This window comes from Phyllostomus discolor, chromosome 9, assembly GCF_004126475.2.
Source record: "Phyllostomus discolor isolate MPI-MPIP mPhyDis1 chromosome 9, mPhyDis1.pri.v3, whole genome shotgun sequence".
NCBI classification, from domain to species: Eukaryota; Metazoa; Chordata; class Mammalia; order Chiroptera; family Phyllostomidae; genus Phyllostomus; species Phyllostomus discolor.
This window is the reverse complement of record NC_040911.2, coordinates 89551887-89577893: the sequence shown is the minus strand read 5'-3', so window position 1 is coordinate 89577893 and position 26007 is coordinate 89551887. Positions and strand designations below refer to the sequence as shown.

The window sequence follows — 26007 nt, the reverse complement described above, 5'->3', positions numbered from 1 at the left end:
CTAGCTTTTTCCTCCTGCCATTCCCTCCAAAGCAGGGGCCTTTGCTGACCCCCGTGTGATGTGGGGACGGGGCTGGATCCCGGACTTGTGGGCTTCACTTTGTCTTTGTGGGCCAAGGATCTGCTTGTCAGAAGTTGGTCCATACAGTTACATTTGGACCTCACAGTGGAGTGCATTCAGATCGTGCTGGGGGGCACACGTGAATCTCGGGTTCTGCTTTATGAGTTTGCAGAAATGTAGGGTAATCCCTGATACGTTACTCAAACAGCTCGTGACTGAACCGCTTGTTTGTGCTGTCTTTCCCCCTCGTCTCTTCCTTGAGCACAACGCGTGTTACTTCTCCAGGAGCCACCAGGAATGTCCAGTAAATGCAGAAGGACAAATAAAGGAGGGGGCAGGGGCAGAGGCAGAGAGGGGGTCTGTCAGTTCTGAATCAGTAGGAAACTTCGTGGGTCACAGTTCAGCAGGAACCTGAGGCGTGTTCTCGTCAGGCACTGAGGAGAGAAGAGCACGTGGACTGATGACCTCCTTCCACTGACTTTTCATCTGTGCTTTTGTGGGTTCTCTTTTATTTTTTAAGATTGATTTATTTTTATAGAGGGGGCAAGGGAGGAAGAGAAACATTGATGTGAGAGAGAAACATGAATCAGTTGCCTCTCAAACATGTCCCAGCTGGGGGTTGAACCCACAACCCAGGCATGTGTCCTGAGCAGGAATCAGACCAGCCTTTTTCACTTTGTGGGGCGACACCCAACCAACTGAGCCATAGTCAGGGCTGTGAGTTCTCTTTTGAAAAGGATTTTTCTTAGAGAAGGAGTGTGCAGGCCTGTGGGTCTTTGGAGTCTGTCTGTGGCTGACGATGCCCTGGCTTGTGTTCTGGTTCATGTCAGAGCACCGTGTTGCCAACCGGGCCCCCTCTGGCACCAGCAGGTGAGCTGACCTTCTGCCTTTGGTTCCTCACACTGCAGGTGAACCTGCGGCGCTGCCTTCACCTCGTAGACTCAGATGACGCAACACGGTGCCCCGGAGAGGCACGTCCTGGCTGAGGTGAGGTCCAGGTGTCCACCCCAGGGAGCCCCACTCTCGGTCTGGGGGCCCCTGTCTGGTTCCCAGGTCCTCTTCCATGGGCATTCCCGTCTCTCGTCTTTGAGGACGGGGTGCAGTTCTGCCATGTGTTTCTGTCCCATCTCATGATGACATGCAGGTGGTGAGAGAAACATTCGTGAGCCGCCTGGGACAGGCAGCCACCTGATAAACTTGAGATTTCCCTGGTCTTTCCAGCCTGTCCCTCGGCCCTTTTTGCACCAGGGGCTTGTCCTGCCCCACAGTCTAGTTCCTGAGCCTGGGCTCCACCATCAGGCCGGAGGGTTTAGTGGACAGTGGTGACCATTTAGAAGACAGTTTATTATCCCCCCGGCCGGAACCCCAGGCCTGGTGATCCAGACCTCTGGGTGCACAGTCCTGGAGGCTGAGTTGGGGCTCACGTATGTGATGTGCTCAAGCTTCCATGGTGCGTTTTCGTTTAGCCTTCACGTGGGCCTGGCAGTTGGATCTCCGAAGATGTGGGCACCGAGCAAGTCCTGCTGGACGTTTATCTTCCATTCGCCTCTTCTGGCTGGGTCAGATGCTGTGGGTGTTTGCAGAACAAGATGACTGCTGCGGGGGCCTCATGATAGGCTGGGCAGGTAATACTTACCTTGTGACACTGTATGATAATGTGGTGTGAGAGCTGCTGAGGGTGGAGGATGGTGGTCTACCCCCCATCACGGTGCAGTGGGACCTTGGTGCCAGCGCCCCTGCCAGTGAGCACAGAGATATCTTCCTGTGGGTTTCTCTTATCTGGGTCGTTGGCCCTGAGCATGAACTGCCTGAGAGAAAACCATTTCTTATTTTTTTAAAGATTTTATGTATTTATTTTTAGAGAGAGAAGGGAGGGAGATAGAGAGAGAGAGAGAGAGAGGGAAACATCAGTGTGCAGTTGCTGGGGGTCATGGCCTGCAACCCAGGAATGTACCCTGACTGGGAATCGAACCTGCAGCACTTTGGTTCTCGGCCCGCGCTCAATCCACTGAGCTACGCCAGCCAGGGCACCATTTCTTATTAACAGCAGGCTTTTAAGAAGCCTCTCCTTTATTGTCCTTTCTGTTCTGGTGCTATCCAGTTAGGCATGCATAAACCGGGAGCCTGGGCCGGGTTAGTTGGGACCTTCTCAGGGATGTCGCTGGAGAGAAGATGGCATTAGAGACTGAATGCTTGCATGCCTCCACTGCTTCCCAGGTCAGCCTTGGATCAGAGACTGCTGAAGGAAGCCCCAAAGCCAAGGATCAGTGACCCTGAGGATGACTTGGGACCTGGGTTTCCTTTTATTTCTCGCTAAGGTGAGTTAATGTCAAAGGTGGGGAGCCCAGAGCTGGAGGGTGAGCTGGTTTGTGTTTATGCAGCTGGGAGCTCTGAACCTTTGAACTCACCTGACCTTCCTTTCAGATTCTCATGGTGGCGGTTGTGGATGCCCGAGGGACAGAGTGTCGAGGGCGAGGTTCCCACATGAAGCCTCCCCACGGTGCCTCCCCACTGCCTGCTCAGAGCATCTCACGACGACCGGTCACTCTGCACGAGAGACCGGAGGGAAAGCCTGGGGTCCACCTCAGCTGGTTCTGCATCTTGATAGTGGCACCTGTAGAGGGCCTGCCCCGTACCCCTTGCATGGTATGACCTCAGTAACCACCCCTTTAATAAATCTTACGAACTTTCTCTGTCTGCCTTTTAATTCAGTGCCAAGCCATGTGCTAGCAAGACTGGGCCTGGAGGAAGTGGGTCACAGGCAAAGTGGGGTGAGTTAGTCAGCTTATTTGGGGTATGAAATGCGTGGTGTCATTGTGAGAGGGCCGGTTGCTGTGTAAACGTGGAGTGGCTGTCCTGGACCTTAGGATGTCCTCAGAGTCGGGCTTTGTGGAGATCGTTGGGTGAACATCAGTAGCTGCCACAGTGTAGGGATGCACAGGCGGGAACTTTTTAATCCCATTTTGCAAATAGAGGGGTCTGGTGAAAGGCTGGAGTTGGATGTCCGACTTCCGAGTTTGAAATTGAAACCACGCTGGCGAGGCCGAGGCAGAACTCAGGCTGTGGAGCCTGTCTGTGTCCGACACCCCAGCGGCCTCCCCCGAGGGGACGGGCGTTCCTCCTGGCTGGCGGGCTCCACTCTGCCCCCAGCTCCTGGCCCAGTGTCCGGAAGTCCACGGTTCTTTGTCTGCCTTGCCCATTCAAGACACACTCAAGGACCATCCTCTGACTTCCGTTTGCTACCCTTATTTTTATTTTTTTTTTAAAGATCTTACTGATTTTTAGAGAGAGGGGAAGGAAGGGAGAGAAACATCAGTGTGAGAGTGAAACATCGATCAAGTTGCTACTCATAAGCACCCCGGCCGCTGACCAAACCTGCAGCCTGGGCATGTTCCCTGCCTGGGAATAGAACTGGTGGCCATTCTGCTTTGTGGAATGCCGTTTTGCAGGATGACACCCAACCAACTGAGCCACAGTGGCCAGGGCCCACTTGCCACCTGTAGTTTGGTGTCACAGCTGCCTGAAAGGATGCCAAGAGCAGGAATCTTAAAAGTTGTGACTGGCTCTGGCCGGGTGACTTGGTTGGATTGTCATCCCTTACACCAAGGGGTTGCTGCTTTGACCTCCAGTCAGGGCACATGCCTGGGGCTCTGGGCCTGTCCCTGGTTGGGGCGCATGCGAGGGGCAATGGATCGATGTTTCTTACATCAATGACTGTCTCCCTCTCTCTTCCTTCCCCTCTAATGAGTAAATAAGATCTTAAGGAAAAAAGACAATGCTTTGAACTCACTTCCAACTCCTGCTCCCTTAACTGGGATATCAAATGACATGTACAGCTTAGATGTTACACGTTTTAATCTTCAGCAGGATGCTCTGGGCTGCGTGGGACAGCTGCTAAGGGAACGTGGAGGGGTGCGAGCAGGAGGAGGAGGAAGGTGGGGCAGGGTATCCCGTGGTCAGGTGTGTCTTCAGGTGCCATAGGCTCCCTGGTGACTAGTGGCCATGGGGACGGGGTGCTCGTGGTGTTACTGGACAGGCACTGGCCCAGAGCAGGTCTGCCTCAGGCTGGCCTGTAGCGTGTGGGGTCTTGACTCCGTGTAGGAAGGATTTCACAGCACAAATCCAGGCGACTGAGAATGCCTTTATGAAGCCTGGGGAACAGCGAGACAAAGGAAGGACTCAGGGCGGACAAATGGACAGGGGAGAGTCTAGGCGGTATTTTGCCGTTTGCTCACATGGAAGTCAGAGAAAAGGGGGTCCTGGAGACAGGACCAGGGGCTAAGTCCAGGTGAGGCTGTCTGCTGCACACTGTTCTCCTGGTTGCAAGTCTCCTCGGGACCCTTAGCATTTAGGAGGAGGTAAGAAGTCCATGTCCAAGAAGGGGCACAGGTGTGCTCTAGGGCAGGGGTCCCCACCCTCTGGGCCTCGGACTGGTACCAGTCCGGGCTTGTTAGTACCTGGGCTGCACAGCGGAAGGTGAGCTTGAAGGTAATATGCTTGATTCATCTGGAAACCATGCCCACTCCCACCCCTGTCTGTGGAAAAACTCTCTTCCATGGAACTGATCCCTGGTGCCAAAACACTGGGGGCTGCTGTCCAGAGTGAGTCCTGCACTGCAGCTTGGTTCCGAGGGCTTTCTGTATTTTTGTCTGCGGGTGAGACTCTTAGGGGACAGTTTCAGCAAAACCTTCATTAGTCTTCCAGTTGCATTTTAATACACTGATGCATCAACATGAGCACATAAGGGGTTTGGGGAATACTCTTTGGTCTGTTTTTCTTTTATCTGGGGCCTGTCCAGGTTTAAATGGTGTTTTCGTTGTTTGCTTCCCTGCCTTAATTTGTCCTTGAGCTTAGCTGGTGCAAATGACATTAATTGGGCCTTTATTCTTTATTTTCCCAGGCCAGGGAGATTTAAGCTATGTATTCTGTGTATTCTCTGGTGGGGGAGGAGGGGTATAAGCCATTCAATTCACTTTCAGCTGTCCTTGGGTAGGGAAGAAAGGTTCTCGCAGTTCAGCTGGCTGTGAGTTGCTCCAACTGTTTGGCTCTGTTTGATTATCTTGTCTCAGTGTCCCCATTCCACTCGCCCAGGACTTTTCCTAGCTTCTTACTACCCTGCCTCAAGGGGAGAGGAAAGGGAACGGTCGCAGCTCCTGGCCACGCCCCCCCGCCCCGGGCAGCAGGGGAAGCCCCACTGTGGTGTCGTGCACGCCTCCATCACAGGTGCTCCTCCGTCTTCAACCTATTCCATGTTGGCCCCCACGAACAAGAAGTTCTGGAGAGAGGGCAAAAAGGGCAGACAGGAACGGTCATTACCCCAGCTGCATAGGAGCTTCCGGAAAGGGAAACGTGTAGGGAAAGGCAAGTTCTCAAATGATGAAAACGAGGTCAGTGCAAAAACCAAGCCCTAGGCTTTTATAAAAGGAGGCCTTTATAAAACCCTGCTCTTATCAGCTGTCTTCCCACCCCTCCACCCCCCTCCGGAGGATATTATTTGCATATCCTCATCTCCTAAGCTCCTGGTTTCTGGAAGACATCCATGAACTGCTTCCTCCACAATGTTTTTCTCCCAGGAGAACGATGCACACATTTGGGTGCTGCTTGAGTGGACTCCCCTCACATAATTTCTGAAATGCAGCCCTGGGTCGCCTTGCAGTAAGAACATAGGAACAACAAAGACCTTGCGAACTAGTACTTCCAGATTTACATCATAAAGTGTAGTGCGGCTGTCCCATCCCCCCACCCCTGGTAAGTTTCTGCCAATAGCAGGCCTGGTCAGTTTCTCCCCAGGATCATCCCTGGGTACTGTGGGTGGGAAGGCCGATCAGTGGCTGAGTGGGGACTCTTAACACCATCAAGGATATTCAGGGCTTCTTCAAGTGGCCCCTCTTCAACCCAGAAGCGTTGCAGCTCATCTGACCTCTTCGTACATTCTGCCGTGTGCAGCTAACAGGCCTTGTAGGAGTTCACTTAACATACTGGACCTGAACTATTGAGAACTGAGCTATTTGACATGAAGCCCAGATTTCAGATCCTCAAAACCCGCTGTTGATATACCAGAATTGAAAACATTGTTTCCTGTGAAAAGTAGGTGTAGGATGTCAGTGGGAGTCAAGGACACCCTCTAGTGTCCACTGACCCTGAAGCGCCCCGCCCAGGACCCACTGCTCACTGACCTCGTGGATCTGGAGCTGTAAGTCGCTGAGGTAGGTGTCCCTTGGCAGAGGAAGTGGGAAGCCCTCCTCAAGCTTTGCTGGAAGATAAATGGCAGAGAGGTGGGTTGGACAGAAAACCCCGGGCGGGGGGAGGGGAGTGAGGACACAGAACATTGCATTTGCAACTAGCCAATGAGAATGGGCTGAGACACATGGTAGGCTATTGGATGCAGGGCTGTTTGGGGGCGGGGGGCAGTGAGCACAGGCAAACACTTGGGAAATGCAGCCTCTTTAGGAGTTGACAGTCTTTTGGGTTTCTACTAGTCCCTTCGAGAACCTTCCCCCAGTCACCACCCAAAAGGGCAGGGCCGAGCCACGCAGTATCTATAGACAGGGACTCCTCCCTGAGGACACCATCTCCCCCACCGACTCTTCCACAGGTCGGTTTTGCTGCTCTTGTCCCTTAGTTGTAAAAGGCAGATGGTGAGGCCAGTTGGAGAGGGCCCTGTCCTGGGAGGAGGCCTGCTGGCTTCTCAGGCAGCCACTGTCCCAAGAACTACTTCCATCCCTGTCACCCAGCAAGTCAGTGACCTAACCTGGCTCAGGATCCAGGCCTGTTAACTCCAGGTGTTCTCTGTGTGCCGCCTGACACACTTCTCCCTGGGCCTTACTCCTCGTGCCTTGGGACTCACTTAGCCCTCACCTCCTGGACTGACTTCTAAGTTCATGTTCAGTGCCACCTTCTAGCTCCTGCAACCCCCTTCGCTTCCTCCCATTGTGGCATTTATCAGACTTAATGTATGCCTTCCCAACAAAGTGCGAACTCCATGAGGGCAAGGCTCATAGATTGCCCATACCCCAGCCAGCTTGGAAGACAGGCTCAGCTTGTTGAATGAGTGAACTGTAAATCTGACAGCCAGGGTAGAGTTCATCTTTTGTGTGTGGCAGTCAGTAGCAGCTCCGCTTACCATTGAGAGAGGGGTATATGATGTGGGTTGCATAGTAATTCAAGACAGATTCCATCAACTGCACCTGGAACAGAGGAGGGGCCAGAGCAAAAGGATCAAACAAGACACGAATGAAAACAAGTCCAAGGACACTGGCTGGTGTGGCTCAGTGGACTGAGCACAGGCCTGTGAATCAAAGGGTCACCGGTTCGATTCCCAGTCAGGACACATGCCTGGGTTGCAGGCCAGGTTTCCAGTAGGGAGTGTGTGACAGGCAATCACACATGAATGTTTTTCTCCCTTTCTCCCTCCCTTTCCCTCTCTCTAAAAATAAATGCAAATCTTAAAAAAATAATTTCAAAAAAGAAATACAGAGAGAAAACGACTCACATTGAAGAAATTGATGTTGGAGTATATCAGTTCCAATTTCAGCTCACTGTGTGGAGAAGAGAGAGGCGTGGTCACCCTGGCCACAGGTATGCTTTCCCACACCCCAGGGAGGTGTACAGCCTCTACCGGCACAGGCATGTCAGGGCCCAAGCACCAAGGGTTCCTCTGCAATCGAAGGCTTTAAGCATGCCCTGTGACTTAAGAGGTGACATTAAAAAAATAGTGCTATCTGAGCATATTTGATAAGTTGGAAGAAAGTATGACGACAAATATTAATGGGAGAAAGTGGAATATAGAAAGTAATGCACTGTATGTTTCCTGCCACATACAAATGTATGAGAAAAGACTGGAAAGAAACATGAAATTATTAAGAGTGATAGTCTGCATGGGGCAAGGTTAGGGCTGATTTTTGCTTATACCTTAGTAATTCTCTTTTCTTTTTTTCTCGCCATGAGCATGGATTATTTGTAACATGTGGGAGTAGACAATAAAACTGGAAAAGAGAGGCACTCCTAATGATAATGGCAGGCAGCTGGCAGCCACTGGGGGGCACTCGGCACCTGGATCCCTGTCACTATGGAAGCTCAACCCCAGGTCCCCTGCTGATCCCTCTCCTAGCCATCTTTCCTTTGATCCATCCTGGTTCCCTTGTTCAGGAATCCTCTTTACCCCCGACAGATGTCTGCTTTCTGCTCACGGGGCAGAGTTATTTTCATAATTCCTTAGCAAATTTTTGGGTGAGATCCTTTACTCTGCTGCCTCCTTCCTCATAGCCTAAGCTCATGGCTGCCCCCCCCGCCCCCCGATACTGCAGAGACCCCCCCAAAGCCAGGTCTATGCATACACTCACATTCGGGACCTCTCAAAGCCCCAAACGCTCATCATTAGCTCCTCTATTTAAAGACTGCTTACGAAGATATTTATTTCAGTGGGGTCAGGGCGCTCTATCAGCCAACAGGCATCCAACCCCGAGGCCAGGGTTTCATTCCTCTGATGCACGCATTGGACCTGTACCTCAGCGGGGAGCAGCGCCCGGAGTGGGTGAGCTGAGGGGCACGTGTGGGGGCTGTGGACAGAGGTCACCACTAGCCAAAGTACCGGCCCCAGGGGCCTGTCCAAAGCCTGAACTCTCCACTGACTCCTTGGTTGAATAAATACTTGCCCACCACGGATTGGGTAACTGGGCAATGGGACAGTCAGCAGTGGCCTGGGGGCACCTTTAACACTCCATCCAAAATCTCCACTTTCTGATGTGTAATACTGACAGTTTTTCCCAATCTTGTATGTAAAGTCCTCGCAGACACCTTCTCCAGCTGGACTGTCACTCTTAAGTACCCTCTTTGCAGAAGTTTCAGCTTCTTCACTGCTGCCTCAGAGGCAGGGAGTGAGGAGCCCCTAATGATAGGGAACCTGAAGGCACCTGACAACTTTCCTTGACTTCTGGCTTTTCCCCTGAGGCACTGTCAACATGCCTTTTCCAGAGGGAGGCACTGGATTAGAGAAGGAGCCCACGCCAGTGGAGACCTCTGTTTGTCGGGGGCAGCTCCAGCCCTATCAGTGAACCAGACTAGATGCTCTGACCTCTCGCCCACACCTCTTCTCCCCTACCCATGGCCTCTTACCTTCCTGGGGTCACTGAGCCCTGGATCTTGTTGGAGCTCACCCTGATGGTGGCAATGATGTTGGTTCTCTAGAAAAGCAAAGGACAACATTCCAGATTCTCAGGCTACATAGGCATGCTGTCGGTTCCTAGTCCAGGAGACAAATCTCCAGAAACAGAAACCACAGGACCAAAGGCAGCTACTCAAGCATGAGGGACTGAGGATGCAGGATGATGGTGCCTCCCCAGCTGCCTTGACTCTAAGACAGGTGAGCTGAGATTTCAGAGGTCTCCATCTTTTTTTTTTTTTAATTTGATTGATTTTAGAGAGACACTGATTTTTTGTTTCACTTATTTAGGCATTCATCAGTTGATTCTTGTATGTGCCCTGACCAGGGATCAAACCTGCAACCTTGGTGTTATTGGGACGACGCTCAGACCAACTAAGCTACCCTGCCAGAGCAGAGGTCTCCATCTTAATGGAAGAATCAAGAAGGGAGAATAAACCCAAATTAACACCTCAGAGTATTCAAATTGGGAGACCATTTGCCTACGAGCACAGCTGAGCTTTAGGGCAGTCTAGGGGAAGTTCAGAGAGTCCCTAAGCCCTTTTCTTACACACGATTCACAAATGTTTCCCCCCATTCCGTAAGCTGCCTTCTTATTTTCTTGAATGGTGGTGTCCTTCGAAGTACAAAAGTTTTTATTCTGATGAACTTCAATGTACCTATTTTTCATTTTGTTGCTTGTGTGTTTGAGTTGATCTGAGACAGCTCTGCCTAACCCAAGATCATGAAATTTTACTACTGTATTTTTTTCTGAAAGTTTTGTAATGTTAGCTCTCACATTGAGGTCTATGATCTGTTTGGAGTTAATTTTTGTGTACGGTTTAGGAGAGGGAGCTGGTTCCATTGTTGTGGATGTACAGTTGCCCCAGCACCATTTCTTGAAAGTCTGCTTTTCCACATTTAATTGTGTTGGTCCTTTTGTTGAAAATCAATGGACTATAAACATGGGGAATTAATTCTGGATTCTCAATTCTATTCCACTGATCTACAGATCTATCCTTGCCCTGGTACCATACTACCTTGAGTACTATAGCCTGACAGTATGTTCTGAAATAGGAAAGTATGAGTTATGCAACTTTCTTTTTCTTTTTTATTTATTTATTTATTTATTTTTAGGGAGGGAAGGCAGGGGGAGAGAGAGAGAGAGAGAGGAGGGGGGGGGGAACATCAATGTGCGGTTGCTGGGGGTTATGGCCTGCAACCCAGGAATGTACCCTGGCTGCGAATCAAACCTGGGACACTTTGGTTCCCAGCCCGCGCTCAATCCACTGAGCTACGCCAGCCAGGGTATTTTTCTTTTTCAAGATTGTTTTGGCTATTCTGGGTCTCTTGAATTTATGTATGAATTTTAGGGTCAGCTTGTTATCAGGCTAGTTGGGATTTTGTTAGGGATTATGTTGAATCTGTAAATCAGTTTAGAGTACTGCTATTCTAAGAGTTCTTTAAAATTTATACCTTCTTTAAAAATATAATTTAATGACTTTCATTTATGACCATTTAAATAGAGTTATGCTTTAAGCAATTTTTTTGATGATACACATAAAATCTTTAACTCAGCTGAAGTGAATGACTTTTAAGGTTTCTTACAACTCTGAATAACTGTGCCCTTGGGAAGCCTGGCCGATCAGACCAGAACTGCAAGGCCCACTTATGCCTCCAGCATCTATCAGCTGGGTAGCCTCCCAGTCTTTCTGCAGAGGGAGGGGCTCACACCCATGCAAGCAGGACCCTTCGCTGCTCCAGCCAGGATCAGACTCACCGCCCTGAGTTGGAAGAGTGGCCTGCGTTCGGAGGACGTGGGCAGGAGGACGAAGGCCTGGATGTTTATCACTGGCACAAGGACCACATTTCCAGGGGTGAACACTAGGAATGGAGCCGATTCAGGTGACACCTCAAGCTCTAGCTCCTTATCAGGGTACAACCTGGACAGCTGGAGGAAGAAGGCAGAGACTCAGGAAAGGGCAGGAGACAACCAGAAGGACCCCAAGCTGTATTCCAACTGAAAGGGCTAGATGGGTAGATTCCCAAAGTTCAAATCTCTAAGGGCCCGAGACCAGCAGCGGCAATGTCACAGGATGGAGGGAATTGCATTTTCCCGAGCTCTTTTCCAAAAGACTGCTGTCGTGGTTGGAAAGGGCGCTCCGATGGAGTGTCTGAGATGGATGGGACTCCCCATCGGGCATATTCCAATGACAGTGCATGGTCACCGTACTTCCTTCTACGCTGACCAACTTGGGTTGACTTCTGTGCAAGTTTGGGGCTGAGCTGAATTGCCTGGTGCAAACGAGGGGAGACTGAGTGCTCTTGTTCACTCTGCTGCTGCCTCCTTTCAGCTGTGTTCTACATAGACATCGAGCAGATATCAATGAATAGCCTGATCCCAAAGTATCAGCCTGTGTAACATTTGTGCCCTGGGAAGACCCTGTATATTTGCGCTGGCTGAGTGCTTTTGTCCCCCAGGGACCCAACAACTCAGGGTGCAGGCACAATCGTCGTCCCCATTTGAGAAAGGAGGACACTGAGGTCCAACAAGATTGAGTTCTGAAGACAGAAAGCAGCAGATCCAAGATTCAAACACTGGCATTCTGAATGCAGATCCTCCATCCGTATGCCACAAGGAATCAGAGAATGATTCTCAGAGAATCAGAGAATGATGGGAATTTTGTACAAAAAAAAATAATAATAACTTCGATCTTTACTCACTGTTCTAATAGGTAAGCTGTTTGTCTGGAGAAAATCTGTGTGTAGCTCAAATACAGTCCCCACGTTTGGCCTAGGTCCAGGGGCTCGCCTTGTCTTCTGCAATGAGTGGGCAGAGGTCTTACCTGAGGAATCATGGCCTCAAACGATTCGGTGTTCAGGTCAATTGGAAAGTCCAGGGGAAGATGCAGCAGGTGACCCAGGAAGTTGCTTGAGAAACAGGAGATTGTGGCGGAGAAAGGTGTGTCCTGGCAGCTGGACTTCCACCATGTTTCGGCTGAGTGGCTGTCGACGAACCACATTAGGTTCTGTATCTGTAAAATGGGGATGAGAACAGCACGCGCTGTATGGGGTGTGCAAGGATGAAGTCAGATAGCATGTGGGTAAAGCACCTAGTGCGGTGCCTGGAACACACTAAGTACTTACAGGCTTGTTGCCATTTGTTATTTCCCAGCATGCCGCCCTCGAGGGCCAGGGAGGGCTGACCGCCACCACAATCTGGACTGAGTGTGCTTCCAGATACGGACCCTAGGTGTCCTTCTCTATTCACCCCATGACTTGCTGACCTTTCAGCGTGAGGAGCCCTGCCTACACCTGTCCATAGCCCTGTTGGTTCCTCTCCTTGCAGGACTCCCCACTGTTTACCTGGGCAGCTCCTATAGAACTTACCACGGTGTAGGTTCTGGAGGTGCTCTGTTCAGACCCCCCTCCAAAGGGATCAGCGGAGAGGAGGGCTGCTGGTAGCCTTCCTCCTGCCCCCCCCCGCCCCCGCCTACTGCCTCACATGCAGGCCCCACATCATTTGAGCTGAGGCCACACTCTCCCAGAGAGCTCCCAGCCCCTGCTGAGCACGGCTCGGGTGGCAGAGCTGGAGAATTTTCTCAGATCACTGCCAGGATTTGAGGGGGTAGTATCAGCAAGAGACTACACAGAAAAGGGTACCTCCCACCCCACCTTCCATTTTCCCTGTGGCATTCGAGGGTCAGGTATACCAGTGCAGAGGGGCAGGGGCTGGGAGCCAAGGGACCGCTGAACAGAAACGCTCCTGCTGTCTTGTGGCCCCGGGGGAAGAGGTGGACGTGAGGGGAAGGGCCAAGAGCAGATAACGAGTACTGAGACTGGAGGAAACGGTCTTCGAGACCTCCAGAAAGGGGTCTCTGCAGAGGCACCTGAACAGTGTCTCGGCTGAGGTTCCCCCTGGTCTCCCATCCACAAGGAGACCTCCGAATAGAGGTGTCCAGGCGAGGAGTGCCGATACGCCTGTCCACGGTGGGGGTGGGGTAAGGGCAGGGCCCGAGTCCTTGGCTGCTGCAGCTCCTTCTAGAGACTGACGAACACCGGCCCTGCTCCAGGCCTGGTCTGGCCAGAGAGCCAGCGAAAGCCTGTGTAATTGCCTACAGTCAGGTCTGGAAGATCGTGCAGAGGACTTCAGCCTGGTGTGTGTGGCCCTCTTCTAGGAAGCGAGCTTGGCTCTTGCCCCCACCAGTTTGGCTGAGACTCCTCAGAACTACACGGTAGCATTCACCCGATATGCCCGCCTGCCCCGCCCTTCACAGGTGTCCGTCCTGCATCGCAGTCTGAGGCCTCTCCCACCCCTGCTCCTTCTCGTCTTTGTCCTTCGAGGGCATTTCCCCAGGAAAACCCCTCTAAGCCTAATGCTGCCTTGGCATCTGCTGCTTGGAGGACTGTGGGAAGGAAATATCAGACCAGAGTCTGTCTGATGTTTTAAAGTATTGCTAAGCATAGCTGATACTATTATGTGTCAGACACCAAGTGTTGTACGATCTCTCATAGAACCCCTGGTGTCCATGTGTACGGACAGGGAAACTGAGGCGCAGCCTGGCCTTGAACTCATGTTGGGCAGGCTCCAAATTCTACATTCTTCCCCTAGCTCCTTAGGGCTCCCCCTGTGGGTCTACGATCCTACTTGATGCTCTCTCCTGGTAACCCCTTACTCACGTTCTCATTTCGGATGGTGAAGTTCATGTGCCCGGCCCGGTGGTAAACCCAGCTGGCTGTGTCAAAGACATATTCGGAGACTGCAAAGTAGATCATGAGGTCGTGCTCTTGGGGCAGCTCGATGGGCGGAGCATTAAAGGGGACCGTGGAGTGCGTGCCGTGACCAAAGAATCTACCCTGGAGACAGAAGGACACATCAGTCACCCAAGGTCCCTGCCCGTGAGGGCGTCAGGCGGAGGCATCCAGAGCCTGCCTGGGGGAGGCCTCCTTGTCCGAGGTGGTGGCCAGGGTGGCGGTTCCTCTGCAGAATGCGGGGTCGGGTGTCCTGAAAGATTCCTTCTGGCCCCTCAATATCTAGGTCCCGACAGCTGCTTGGAATCCCTCTCCAGTGGGGAGGCGAGTCCTGTGTTCTCCCAGGCTTGGGACGCAGGACAGGAAGCACAGTCGGTGGTGAAAAGCAGGGACTCTGGAGCTTAACCGAATGGGTTTGAACCCTGGTCTGCCCCTTTCTAGCTCTGCAGCCCCAGGCAGGTCACCGACTGCCCTCCTGCCTCAGCTTCCCCACCTGTACGATGGGGATGATGCTAACAGTTCCTGCTTCACAGAGGTAGGATGAAGGTTGAAGATGTGAATCTTGAACAGCTTCTGCGACACAGTAAGAAGCATATGTGTTAGTTCCACAAATAAAATGGGGAGGGGTGGCCCTCCAGGGCCTGGCTCAACCCACCAGGGAGCCGTGGCAGAGACAGGAATGAAGAGGGGGCGTCACTTGTGTCCTATTGCTGTTGTGACAAAATTACCTCCACCTCTGCGGCTGGAAACGACACAGATTTGTTCCCTTACATTTCTGGGGGTCAGAAGCCAAAGCTCAAGATGTGAAGGCTGGGCTCCCTCTAGAGGCTTCAAGGGTGAATGTGCTTCCTTGTCTTGTCTTCCTTCCAGAAGTCCCTGCATTCTTCCGCCTGCGGTTCCTCCCTCACAGCTCCTCTCGCTTCACTCCAGCTTCTCACTTCCATGGTCACCTTGCCTTCTGTCCCTTACCTCGTACCTCCCTTATCTAAGGACCCCTGTGATTACAATGGGCCAGAATAATCTTGTCGTCAATATCCTTAATTTAATCACAGCTGCAAAATCCCGTTTGTTATGTAAAGTGACATATACAGATTTTGAGGATTAGGACGGGGGGCCTATTAGAGAGCCACTCCTCGGTCCACTATTGGTGGGGGCAGATAGTATTAGCAATGCTACCTATAGGTGTGCTGTGTGCCAGGCACTTCATCCACGTCTCACTTAATTCCTATAGCAGCTTTATGAGCTAAGGTCTTTATTATTCTAATTTAATAGAGGCTCAGAGAGGTGAAGTAATATCTCCATAACGTTGAACAGCATCTGCAGCATCCCTTAATGCCTCTGCCTCCAAGGTTCTCCACCACATATGTTATAGAGCCCAGGTTCAAGGTCAGGTCTTCTGGAGTCCAGACAGAGTTACCATGTTAGTTCAGAGACCTTGTTTTAGGTTTTGCCCTGCAGTGCTGAGTACTGCTCTGCCCACCGTGGGCCCCGGTCCCGGATGTGGATGGAGAGGCAGGTGAAGTGGAGAGGGAGGGCAGGTGCTGAGGCAGGTGGGAGGGGGAGCTGGTTTCCTGCCTGGTCTCAGTTCCAAGGCCCTTTTTCCACAGCCCCTTACCTTGAAGGGTACGTCCAGGCCTTGGGAGGTCACCTGCGGAGCTCCCACTAAGCGGTAGTCAATGAAAGCAACCTGGTCAATCTCCAAGATGACTGTGGAACGGGAAAGAGGCAGCATTGCAAACAGGTCAGTGAAACACAGTTGTGGAAGCTGCCCACAGCACAGCCCCTGGGAGCTCCTTTCTCACGGACTGTAGCCTCTGGAGAGTGGAAATGGGCTGGGGCATATCCATGATACCTTCAGTCACAGAGAGAGTACTCCATTCATTCATTCACTGACTCGTTCACTCATTCAGTATTCACTGAGCACCTGCTGTATGCCAGGTGCTATGCACAGGGCTGATGAAACAGCTGAGTGAGACAGCCTGAGTTCCTGTCCTCGTGGAACTCACAAGGCCAGGGAAGGAAATAATCAGATGTTCAAGGAAATACATGTACCACTGCAAGTATATTAGATGTTAGGTAGCTGAAGTCCATAGGAGGATGCCAGCCATCTAGTAGGGAGTAAAGTGGGAGGTGGCAACCTGGCTTGGACAGGGAGTCGGGGAAGACCTCCCGGAAGAGGTGTTGCTTGGGCTGAGCTGTGCAGGAAGAGCAGGTGTGGGCTGAGTGAAGGGGAATAAATGGGGAGGAAGGACACTGGCAAGGGGAATGACGTGTGCAAAGACCTCATAATGTTCGAGAGCACTGTGTGCTAGAGGGACTACAAGGGAGCAGAGAGGCTGGCTGAGCTGGGGAGGGGAGCAAGATAAAGCTGGAGCTGGGCGGTGTGGCCGGGCCAGACCATGCGAGGCCTGGACTCCTGCAGCTAGGCTCAGCATTCTGAGAGTCAGAGGGGTCTTTGATAGACTTTAGAAGAGGCGGAGACCTGACTTGGTGTGTGATTATAAAAGGTCCCTGTGGCAGCCAGGCGTGCAGTGCCCGGAGGGCCCCCAGCCCTGCCTGCTCAGGGAGCCCGGAGCGCCCCTGTTTTGTAAAAGCAACTGGTACAGAGCCAACACGTGATTCTCCCACATATTCCTAATTTTCTGCTCACCTTATGCTCCCAGCAGGCTTCCGAGTCACCGCCCTCGATCACCTGACAGAGCAGACTGCACCTGTCCCCCGCCCCCACCTGCCACCCTGAAAAAGATGGTTGCCCCATGTCTAATTCTGTAAGGACAGGTACTCAATGGGGAAAATTCTCCCAGGGCTCTTTGTGGGGGTGGTGCTTCCCATGGTACTGAGTGTTGTGGCACCTGATGGCACCCAGAGATGAGTGAGTTGGGGCGGAGTTGAGGGGGGGCGCTCCCAACCTGGCAGAGTCCGGAGATGGGGCTTCAGGTGTGAGGCTGCTAACTGCATGACCATTTCGCAGATCTGCCAAAGGTGGGTGAGAAGGCCAGGTGAGTTCTTCCTCCCACCCTCCCCTGCCACCACACCAGGAACCCTGCATTAGGTCCCCACCTTGGGTAAGTGTGTGAGGGGAGGGACAGTACAGTGAAAAGGGAAAAGAGACCACTACCCCCATCCACACTTGGTCATTGTTCCATTTGGGCCAGCCTCTCACACAGGTGGCCCAACTTAAAGTTCCTGGACTTTTCTGGAACCCACGTTAAAAGTGGGTGGTGGTCAAGTCAGCACTGCTGTAGTGTCTGCTGCCATGGCCCTCTCAGGACTACGTGGCAAGAAGTGCAGTACCTAAATGCCTATGTTACAGAGCAGAGGGGCAAAGCGGAAGAGCTTCTAGGTGCAAGGGGAAGCTCTTGAGTCAGAGGCTCCACCACCGCCTTCCCCAGGCCCTTTGCTTCCTTTTTCTGCTGAGGTTTCTGGCCAGCAGCGAATCCTCAAAGGACCGCGGTGCTTGGTCTGTAGGCAGTACTAACTATGGCCAGCAGAGGGCTCCAAAGCAAAGCCAAAAGGCAGGTTCTCCAATCTACTGCTTTGTAAACCAAGAATACAGCTTGAAAGAGCCCAGATGCTTTTAGTCTCGTGACTTCCTAACTTCAGCTATTCCAGCACCATCTCTGATGCTCCAGGGGGTGCCTCAATTTGCCCAAAGATACACGAAGGGTAAATGTGAGAGGTACCTCTTTGCCTTCAAGACCAAGGCTTTTTCCAGAGTTGGGAGATACTGAGGGCCGACCTCAGTACTGTTCTCAATGCGATGCATTTTTGGGCAGAGGGGTCTTATTTAAGAAACATTTTCCTGTCCTTAAGATGAGAAACATATTGTAGGTTTTTCCCTAAAAACCTACAGATTTGTTTTGGATTTAAGTCCTTTGGATTTAAATCAACCGCCACTGGGGGTTGATTTTTGTGTGTAGTGTGAGGGAGGGACCCCAAAGTCACTTCCCTGTATCTTTCCATCATTACCTACACCCAGATAGCACTTTGCCAGTTTCAAATGCCAATTTCACGTATGTGACCGCACACACGAGGGGAAGCCTTGGGGTTTGCCTTTGCACAGCAAATGAGTAAGGTTTTGCTAAGCAGATTCAAATGGCGACCTACTTCAGAGACAAGGCTGTTTCCAAATACCAAATATACACCTGCCAATGATCCTTAACTGCAGATCTGCTTATCTTTTGTTTACCTTTTCCTTCACGATATTTTTCAAGCTATTTCCAATTATTTCATGGAAGAGGTTCAGGAGCCAGCTGGAGAAAAGAAGGAAGGGGGTCAGGATCCAGCTGATGACTAGCTGAAACTCCCAAGAGGAGGGCTACCCATGGACTTGAACTTTCTCATGTTATCCCAAGAAGGGACACAGCCAGGTGAATTTAATCCAAGGGTAACCCTTAGGTACTGGGATGCCCTCACTCTTCAGATGGGCAAAAAGTTAAATCTTTGCTCATATGCTGTATTGGCAATAGTGGGAAGAAATAAGACACTTTTATACCTAGCTGGTGGCAGTGGAAGCAGGCAAACCCCAGGGAGGGTAATTTGTTAGTACATATTAAAATGAAAAAAATGCACATCCCACTTTAAGAATTTATCCTATAATTTCTTTCAAAATGATATGATGCACAAAGTAATTCTTATAGCATTGTTTGTGATAGCAAAAGAGTGAAAAAGAAAACCTCAAGCTAAAAAACAAGTGTCGGTAGAGGACTAATTATCACATTTTAGTGTCTTCATATAATGGAGTATTTTGAAAATGAAGCTCTTGTGTTCAGGTGTGGAAAGGCTTTCAAAGGCTTTGTTCAGTGAGACAAGCTAGGGATGCAATGCTGTTATAGCGTGCTACCACTTCTGTCCAAATAAAAGTGTGCAGCAGTTAACTATTCAGGCACAGATGCTCAGGAATGAGACATTAGACATTGTTAATATTGGTTGCTCTGGCAAGGAGAGCTGGTTGGTGAGGCGACCAGAGTGGAGAAATATTTTTTTCATTCTGTACCCTTTGCGCTTTTTGAATTTGGAACTATGTAAATGAATCGCCTATTCAAAAACATTTACATTTTTTTAAGGTACAATAAGGAGAGTAAGACCTATTCTTTGTATCCTGCAAAGTCTATCAAATAACTTCTGGCTGTTTAGGTACTAGTCATTCACTCACTCATTCATTCAACAAACATGTACTGAGCCCCTCCTACCTGCTAAGCTCGAGCAAGGTGTTGAGGGACATTGCTGAATAGACTCCTGGAGCTCAGGCTGGCAGTCTAACCCACTTCCAGTAAAGCTGCCCACTGACAGCCCTTCCCAACCATAGACCCCACTCTCAGAGTCGTGCCCCAGAAGAGAGCTTCTCACACTATGTTCTTACCTGGGGGTGGGGGTGACAGGTTGTGGGAAATAAGTGAACTACATTAGTGGAATTACTTCCGGTAAAGTTTTTTCTCCCATAAAGTTTTCTTTACCATTTGATGGTTGCTGATTGGATGACTGGTGGTACGTACTGAAATGTATGTGTATTATAAACTGATGTGCCAACAGTAGACACAAGCGCTTCCTGGGATTCTGCAGAGAGCATCCTGGGGGCTGACATCTACAGATTCTTCTCTCAAGCCTTCTCGCTCTCTGGCTTCTGGTTGTTTTGGCCAATGAGAGGCTCGGGTACGAAAAGAGAGGAGCTGGGGTATTTATACCCATGTCCCTCCCTGCCTGCTGAACCACTGTGCTCCTGTTCCAGGGCTCTTCTCCAAGGTTCCAGATCTTTCTAGGCTCTGGCAACACCCCTCCCTTCCCTCTCACCGTCAGCCCTAGGGGTGGTAATAGCTCCCTGCTGTTGCTAGTCTCCCTTGAATATTCTCTTCATTAGATTTGTGTCACTGAAGCCTTCTAAATTGCCCTCTGTTTCCTGCCAGGGTCTGAGGGATGCAGTGCCAACCAAAGCAGTCACCTGGGAGACTGCCATCATTCATTTGAAATTCACTGAGCATTAGCTCCAGGCAAGTCACTTTGGGAAACCATTAGAGGCAGTCTTGCCCAGGGGTGAGCAAATGGTTTCTTAAAGGGCCAGATAGTAAATAGTTTGGGTATTGCATGCTATGTGGTCTCTGTTGCAACTTCTCAGTTCTGCTGATGCTGTGCTAAAACAGCCCTAGACAATTGTAAACAAATGAGTGTGGCTATGCTCCAATGAAACTTTATTTACAGAAACAGGTGGCTTACTGGATTGGGCCCAGAGGCTTTAGTTCACTGATCTCTGATCTTGATGAGGCTTAACTCTTGCCCTTCCGGCCCATCAGGGACATCCCCTAGGTGAGCTGGAGGCTGAGGCAGTTCTGACAACTTCCAGCAAGTGTACGGGGTGACTTACCTTAGGCTCCCGGAAAGGTCAATGCTGACGTGGCCAATGGAGTTGCTGCAGTAAGACACAGAGGCAGTGGGTCGTCCGGACTGGTCTTTGCCCAACTCCAGAGAAATTGAGATGGAAATGTCATCCACACTCACATCAAAAGTACCATGTAAGGTGCTGGTTGGGAGTAATGAGAACCACATGGTGAATAATCAGTCACTTCCAGAAAGAGGAGCCAAGCAGACGGCAGAGCCAGGTTAATCTCCCAGTTCCCCATAACGAGCTGTGTATCCTGGCTGAGCCATGGTAACCTAAAAACAAAAAGTCCTTCCAAGGCGAGAGGCAACAAGCATTTATTTGAGATCAATAAGAATAGCTATTCAGGAAGCATTGATAAATAATGCAAAGGCCCAAATAATGCTTTAACTAGGAGACAGAAGCAACGGGTATTTGTGAGACAGGGAAGGGGAACAATGACACAGATAGAAGGATGGCATTTCTCCTAGTGAAGATGTAACAGAGTGATGTGAATTCTAATTAATATTTTTAATTTTCAGTCTAGGAGTCATCAGTCCAGTAGTCATTATACCTGCTTTCTTGTTATCTTTGCCAACAGTTCTTCGAGGCATGAGATTGCTCTAGGCTCAGTGCAAAGGTACTTTTGCCCTGTTTTCACATTGCAAAAGTTTGAGACACAAGACGTGCCAGGCAGTTTCTCTGGCAGGGCGGCTCTGACTGTGTTTTCAAGTGGTTCCATTTATATTATTCTGACAGCCTCAACTTACCATGAACTAAGACAGCCAGTGTTTCCTGAGCATCTTCTATGTGCCAGGCACACTGAAAACACCTCCAATCTATTGTTTAATGTAATCCACAGCTGCATTTGAGATAGATCTGGGTCCTTTATAGACCGGACATTTAAGAATCCGGCAACGGAAGTCCAGGGTGGAAGGACTCGCCCTTGCCCAGAGCCAAGAGACATTCTAACCCAATTACTTACATGAAATCCTTTTTCACCTTCCAGTTCCCGTGGACAGACACGTAGTCAGTGAACAGAGAGACCTCGATGCCTTGCCCTGGGTCTAGACTCAGACTGGAGTCACTGAGTTGGAAGTCTTGGATTCTCAGGCTAGGGGAGGAAGGCGGACTATTAAACCCAGAAAAAACGAGGGGCACCTCAGTCCTCTGAATGAGTCCCCAAGTTCCCTCCAGACTCTCACACTCTCTTTCAGATTTATTGACTTAAACCACAAAGGACAAACCGCAAAGGAAGCTTTCCCCAACCTCCAAGACCAAAGGCCTTCCTGTGGTCCATGACACCTGTCCCCATTAGCTGCTCCGTCTGTCTTGGTCACTCGACCCTCACCACTGACCCTCGCCACGGGGAGGACCCTGTGAGCTGGCTTTGCATTACGTGTCCTGTCCCCACAGATGGCACTGGGCTCTCCCGGGAGGCAGCTTCCCCTCTCTGCTCCCCACACTTCACATACAGATCAGGGCTCACAATTTACGACTGGGATCACCCGCTGGTGATCTGTGGGCCATACATATGATTGCTATGCTACTGATAGGCTGTTCCTATAGTGTTCGTAACATTGGAATCAGTCACCAACATTTTACTCTTTTTTTTAAAGATTTTATTTATTTATTTTTAGAGAGGGAAGAGATGGAGATAGAGAGAGAGAAACATCAATGTGCGGTTGCTGGGGGCCATGGCCTGCAACCCAGGCATGTACCCTGACCGGGAATCGAACCTGCGACACTTTGGTTCGCAGCCCGCGCTCAATCCACTGAGCTACGCCAGCTAGGGCAGTCACCAACATTTTAAAATGAGGAAATTTCATTGTAAAAATATGAAGGAAGAAACCCCCCCTAGAATTCTGGCTTCTCTTGAAAAAGTCAAAAGACAATGTTCCTATTTCCCTACAGCATCGGTCCCTGCTACAGGGAGTAGCAGCTGCCCCCGAATGGCTTTGCCTAAGGGGGTGGTTTAGGGATATGGGAAGGGGCATTGCCCTCTAAGTACCCTGGCCTGGGGAGGGAGGGAGGGAGTGTGTGTGTGTGTGTGTGTGTGTGTGTGTGTGTGAAAATTTAAAATAGCTCCTCTTTGCAGGCTGTATTCAGGGAATTGTCTCCAGAGACTTGGGGAGGATTCCAAGAGGCAGCCTTTTCTATCAGTGATCCCCAAGGGCTTATTCTGGACACCGAGGAGACTGGGGAAGAAAAACCCATGCAAACAAGGGATGGATGAAAAAGAGTAAGGCATGAGGAATTCAAGACTGTGTATGCGAAAGCTGGAGGGAGACTAAGGTCAGTTCAGGCTCGGGGAGGCCGATGAGGACCCAGGACTTGTCCACCAGGGACCAGGAGCCCCCTGTCCTGTTCCTCGCTGGGGGTACGTGTGGATGCTATCCTCAAGAGACAGCGTGCAAATAAAACGTGAACAGGCTCCAGAAAGACTCTAAGGCCTTGACCTCTAACAGGCTCGGAGGGGTGGATGGTATGCCTCAAGCAGGTCCCTAATGGGCAATCGGGAGAGTGCCAAGGATTCCTGGTGGGGCAAAAACTCAGGGTCACTCTCTGCAGGACTGACCTAGAAGCTGGTGGATGGGTTCCAAGGAAAAACACAGCACCTTTCAGAGGCCCCGCAAGAGCTGGCTACGGTCCCTTTGCTTTTAGTCCAGGCGATGACCCCATGTTTGTCTCCCTCCCCCGTGACCTTAGGTCCCCATTCTCCCTCCCCAAAGCCCTGTGGTAAAGCATGGAGACTTCACCTCCAGAACTCATAGCTCACACTTCCCATCCAACCAGCGCGGAAGCTTCCCGACAGATCAGGCAAGCTGATGGTGGACAGCTCCTCCTTCAGGGTGGCCATTCCATATCGGTGGACTGTGGGCAAGGAGAGGGGGTTAGCTCACTCAGCTGGAGGTAGCTAGGCAAAACCATTGAGTAGCCGGGCTTTGGAATCACAAGGACGGGGATCGAATGCAAGATTCACCACTTACGACTGGTGTATCCTAAGAAAGTCCCTTAAATCCCCTGAGCCTCAGTTCCTCCACATGTAAACGGTAAATAATACTAATAATGCTACCAACCTGAGCCTGAGAATGAAATTAGATCCTGACCTCAAAGTGCCAGGTAAATGGCAACCATTGTTCTTTATTCATTCCACCAGATGGTGGCAGCGATGCTGGAATACCGTGGGACTTTTAAGGAATCCTTTCCAGCTGTGTGGTCAAACCCTAGGGTTTTCGGATGTGTTAACGGACCACAGCAACCGACTATTGCTTGGGCCATATGCCAACAATGCAGATTCCCAGGCCCGATCCAGTCAATCTTGGGTGGATATCCACAATTGTGTCCCAGCGATTCTAATGTGGGTGGTCCACAGACCACCCTGGGAAAAATGCTGACCTAATCCTACCCTTAACCTCTGGTGATTCAAGTTGAGGAAACTGAAGCCCAGAGGGTGATATGCCCAAGGTTTCTAAGCCAGGAAGTGCCACAACTTAAGCCTGTGGTTTGTTTTTTTATCCTGGTTATACCACTTTACTAGGCAACAACAGGCCCCCAGAGGAATGACCAAATCCACTTACCATATTCCAAGCCTTCTCCGGTGATCCTGGCCACAAACCCGGGATTAGAAGCCCCTTCTCCAAGCCTGGAGACCTCTGCCAGCAGCAGTAGGGCCACTACCACACAGGACAGACTGGCCATCATCTTATTCTCAGCTCCTTCCTGGGCAGAGGTTGGTCAGGGTCTCTCTGTAGGAACCTCTGCTTCTGAAGGTGACAGCAGAGGCTGAGGTCCTTATGAAGCCAGGGGCCACGGGAGGAACTGAGGCAGCTGGGAATGAGGGCGGAGAAGGTTCAAGGCTTTGCGGCAGCCTAAGTTTCTGCAACTTGAGATGGGAAGAGATTGCTTATGAAACCATTTGTGGTTTAATTTCTGGTCAGAAATGGTGCTGTAATTTCTAGTTTCTTTCTCTGCCAAATACTGCTTGGAGCTGAAGGAACCTCCGCGCCACACCTCTCTCTAGCTGAACACCTTCCATTCATTCCCCATTATCTACAGACTGAAATCTAATCCCCCAGCCTAGCCTGATTGCAGCCTTGCAACTTGGCTGCAAGGCACTTCTCCAACCGGAGAAGCCCCAACCCGCGGAGCCTCCACTCTGGCTCTGCTGGATGGATTCTGCTGTTATCCACGTACATCAAGCAAGTGCAGTGGGCAAATACAACCAATGGATTCTGCAACCCTAGGCTCCAGGAAATTTTGGATTTTCTCTTGCCTACATTGTTTTTCAGTCAGCTTGATTGGGGCATACTTTGTAGTTAATAAAATGCACACATTTACAGTTCCCTGAGTCTTGTCCCATGTCTGCACCCATGTAACCACATGGTAATCAAGATAGAAACCATTTATGTCACCCCAAGAAGTTCTCTCGTGCCTCTTCCCAAGCTCCTTCCCACCTGCTATACCCGGAAACCACAGATTGCTTTCTGTTACCCTTGCCTCATGTTGCCCATTCTAGAACTTCCCATCCATGGAACTGTCCAGCATGGATGCTCTTCTGACTGGCTTCTGTCAGGCAGCATCAGCTTTTGAGACAAACCCATGTGTTTTGTGTATCAACAATCTGTTCCTCTTCATTGCAGAGTAGTACTCCGCACAGTGGTGTGAGCAATCCTTTTGTTGTGTTTTAGATTTTCTTCAAATGGGAAATACATTCATGGCTCAGAAACCAATCAATCATAATAGGACGTGAAAAATCTGACACTCACCCTTCTTTTGTGCCTTTCTAGTCCCTATCCCCTCTTCATCAAGTCAACACAAAATCCCACTGTGGTAAGTGCTAGGAGGCATGGGAGGTGCTTTGAGAGTTTGTATTCTAGAGCTTACAGGAACACACGGAGGGAGCAATGAAGAGAGGAGAGGTGCCCGCGCTTGGTTTTGAAGTGCGTGTAGGAGTTTGGCCACTGAGAGCGGGAAGTTCTCCTAGTCAGAGAGGACAGCACGGGCCAAGGCGTGGAGAGAGCGCTGCACTCTGAGACGGCGCAAGGCAACACGGGAGGGTCGGGGCGAGGGGTGCAGAGGGAGGACAGGCGGTGGAAGAGGTGGAGGCAGAAGCACGGCGGGGCTCTCCTCTCGAAAGGCCTTGTGGTTCGGTCCTTGAAGTAAACACATGGAAGAGTTTCCATTTTCCAGTCTTCGACCCTCCTTCTGCTGTCTTCAGTTCTCCTTTTCCCTGAGCAGGAGGCTCCCGTCCTGACGTCTCAGTCCTGACTCCCTCGCTGTCCAGCCACGTTTGGTTGAACCTAAGCTTTGGTCCCGTCCATGTAAACTCTCAGCCTCGTGTTCTTACCATTTGCCCTTCACTCTCGTGCAGGCTTGCATTGTTTTCATGGCTTGGGGTGAGCAAGCATGGGTGTTCATACATGTGCACACATGTGTGTGCATGCATGTGCGTATGGGGTAGTCTTCCTTTCATGTACTCCTCCCTCTTCCCAGCTCTGTTCCAGTGCTGCCTGGGGGGCGGGGGTGGCATCCTCTGTGTTTGTCTCAGTGGCAGTGGAGTGGCCCTGGCTGAGGGTCATTGCCACTCACCAAACTTGAAGCCTGTCAGCCCAGGGTGGGTAAACAGAGCCCCCATCCATTCCTGGCGAAGATCAGTCCTTGGGAGAATCATCCTCTACCTGCAGCCCCCTATTTCATGTCC

The 26007-nt window shown here is 50.7% G+C and overlaps 2 protein-coding genes across 2 annotated transcripts; both read right to left on the bottom strand.

Annotated features, from left to right (window-relative positions):
- Positions 1-8012: 8012 nt before the first annotated feature.
- On the bottom strand, positions 8013-12164 carry LOC118496835 (lipopolysaccharide-binding protein-like). Its single transcript, XM_036009819.1, has 3 exons — positions 12046-12164; positions 10980-11150; positions 8013-9242 (listed from the first exon to the last, which is right to left on the bottom strand). The coding sequence occupies exons 1-3, from the start codon at positions 12055-12057 to the stop codon at positions 9171-9173; spliced, it is 255 nt and encodes an 84-aa protein (XP_035865712.1). The 5' UTR covers positions 12058-12164; the 3' UTR covers positions 8013-9170.
- A 3142-nt stretch (positions 12165-15306) lies between these two features.
- Positions 15307-24504, bottom strand: LOC114506119 (lipopolysaccharide-binding protein-like). The gene is made up of 7 exons (XM_036009459.1): positions 23885-24504; positions 23063-23177; positions 21289-21417; positions 20310-20465; positions 18141-18204; positions 16861-16924; positions 15307-15658 (listed from the first exon to the last, which is right to left on the bottom strand). Exons 1-7 carry the CDS (start codon positions 24006-24008, stop codon positions 15378-15380), a joined length of 933 nt encoding a protein of 310 aa, XP_035865352.1. The 5' UTR covers positions 24009-24504; the 3' UTR covers positions 15307-15377.
- Between the last annotated feature and the right edge of the window lie 1503 nt (positions 24505-26007).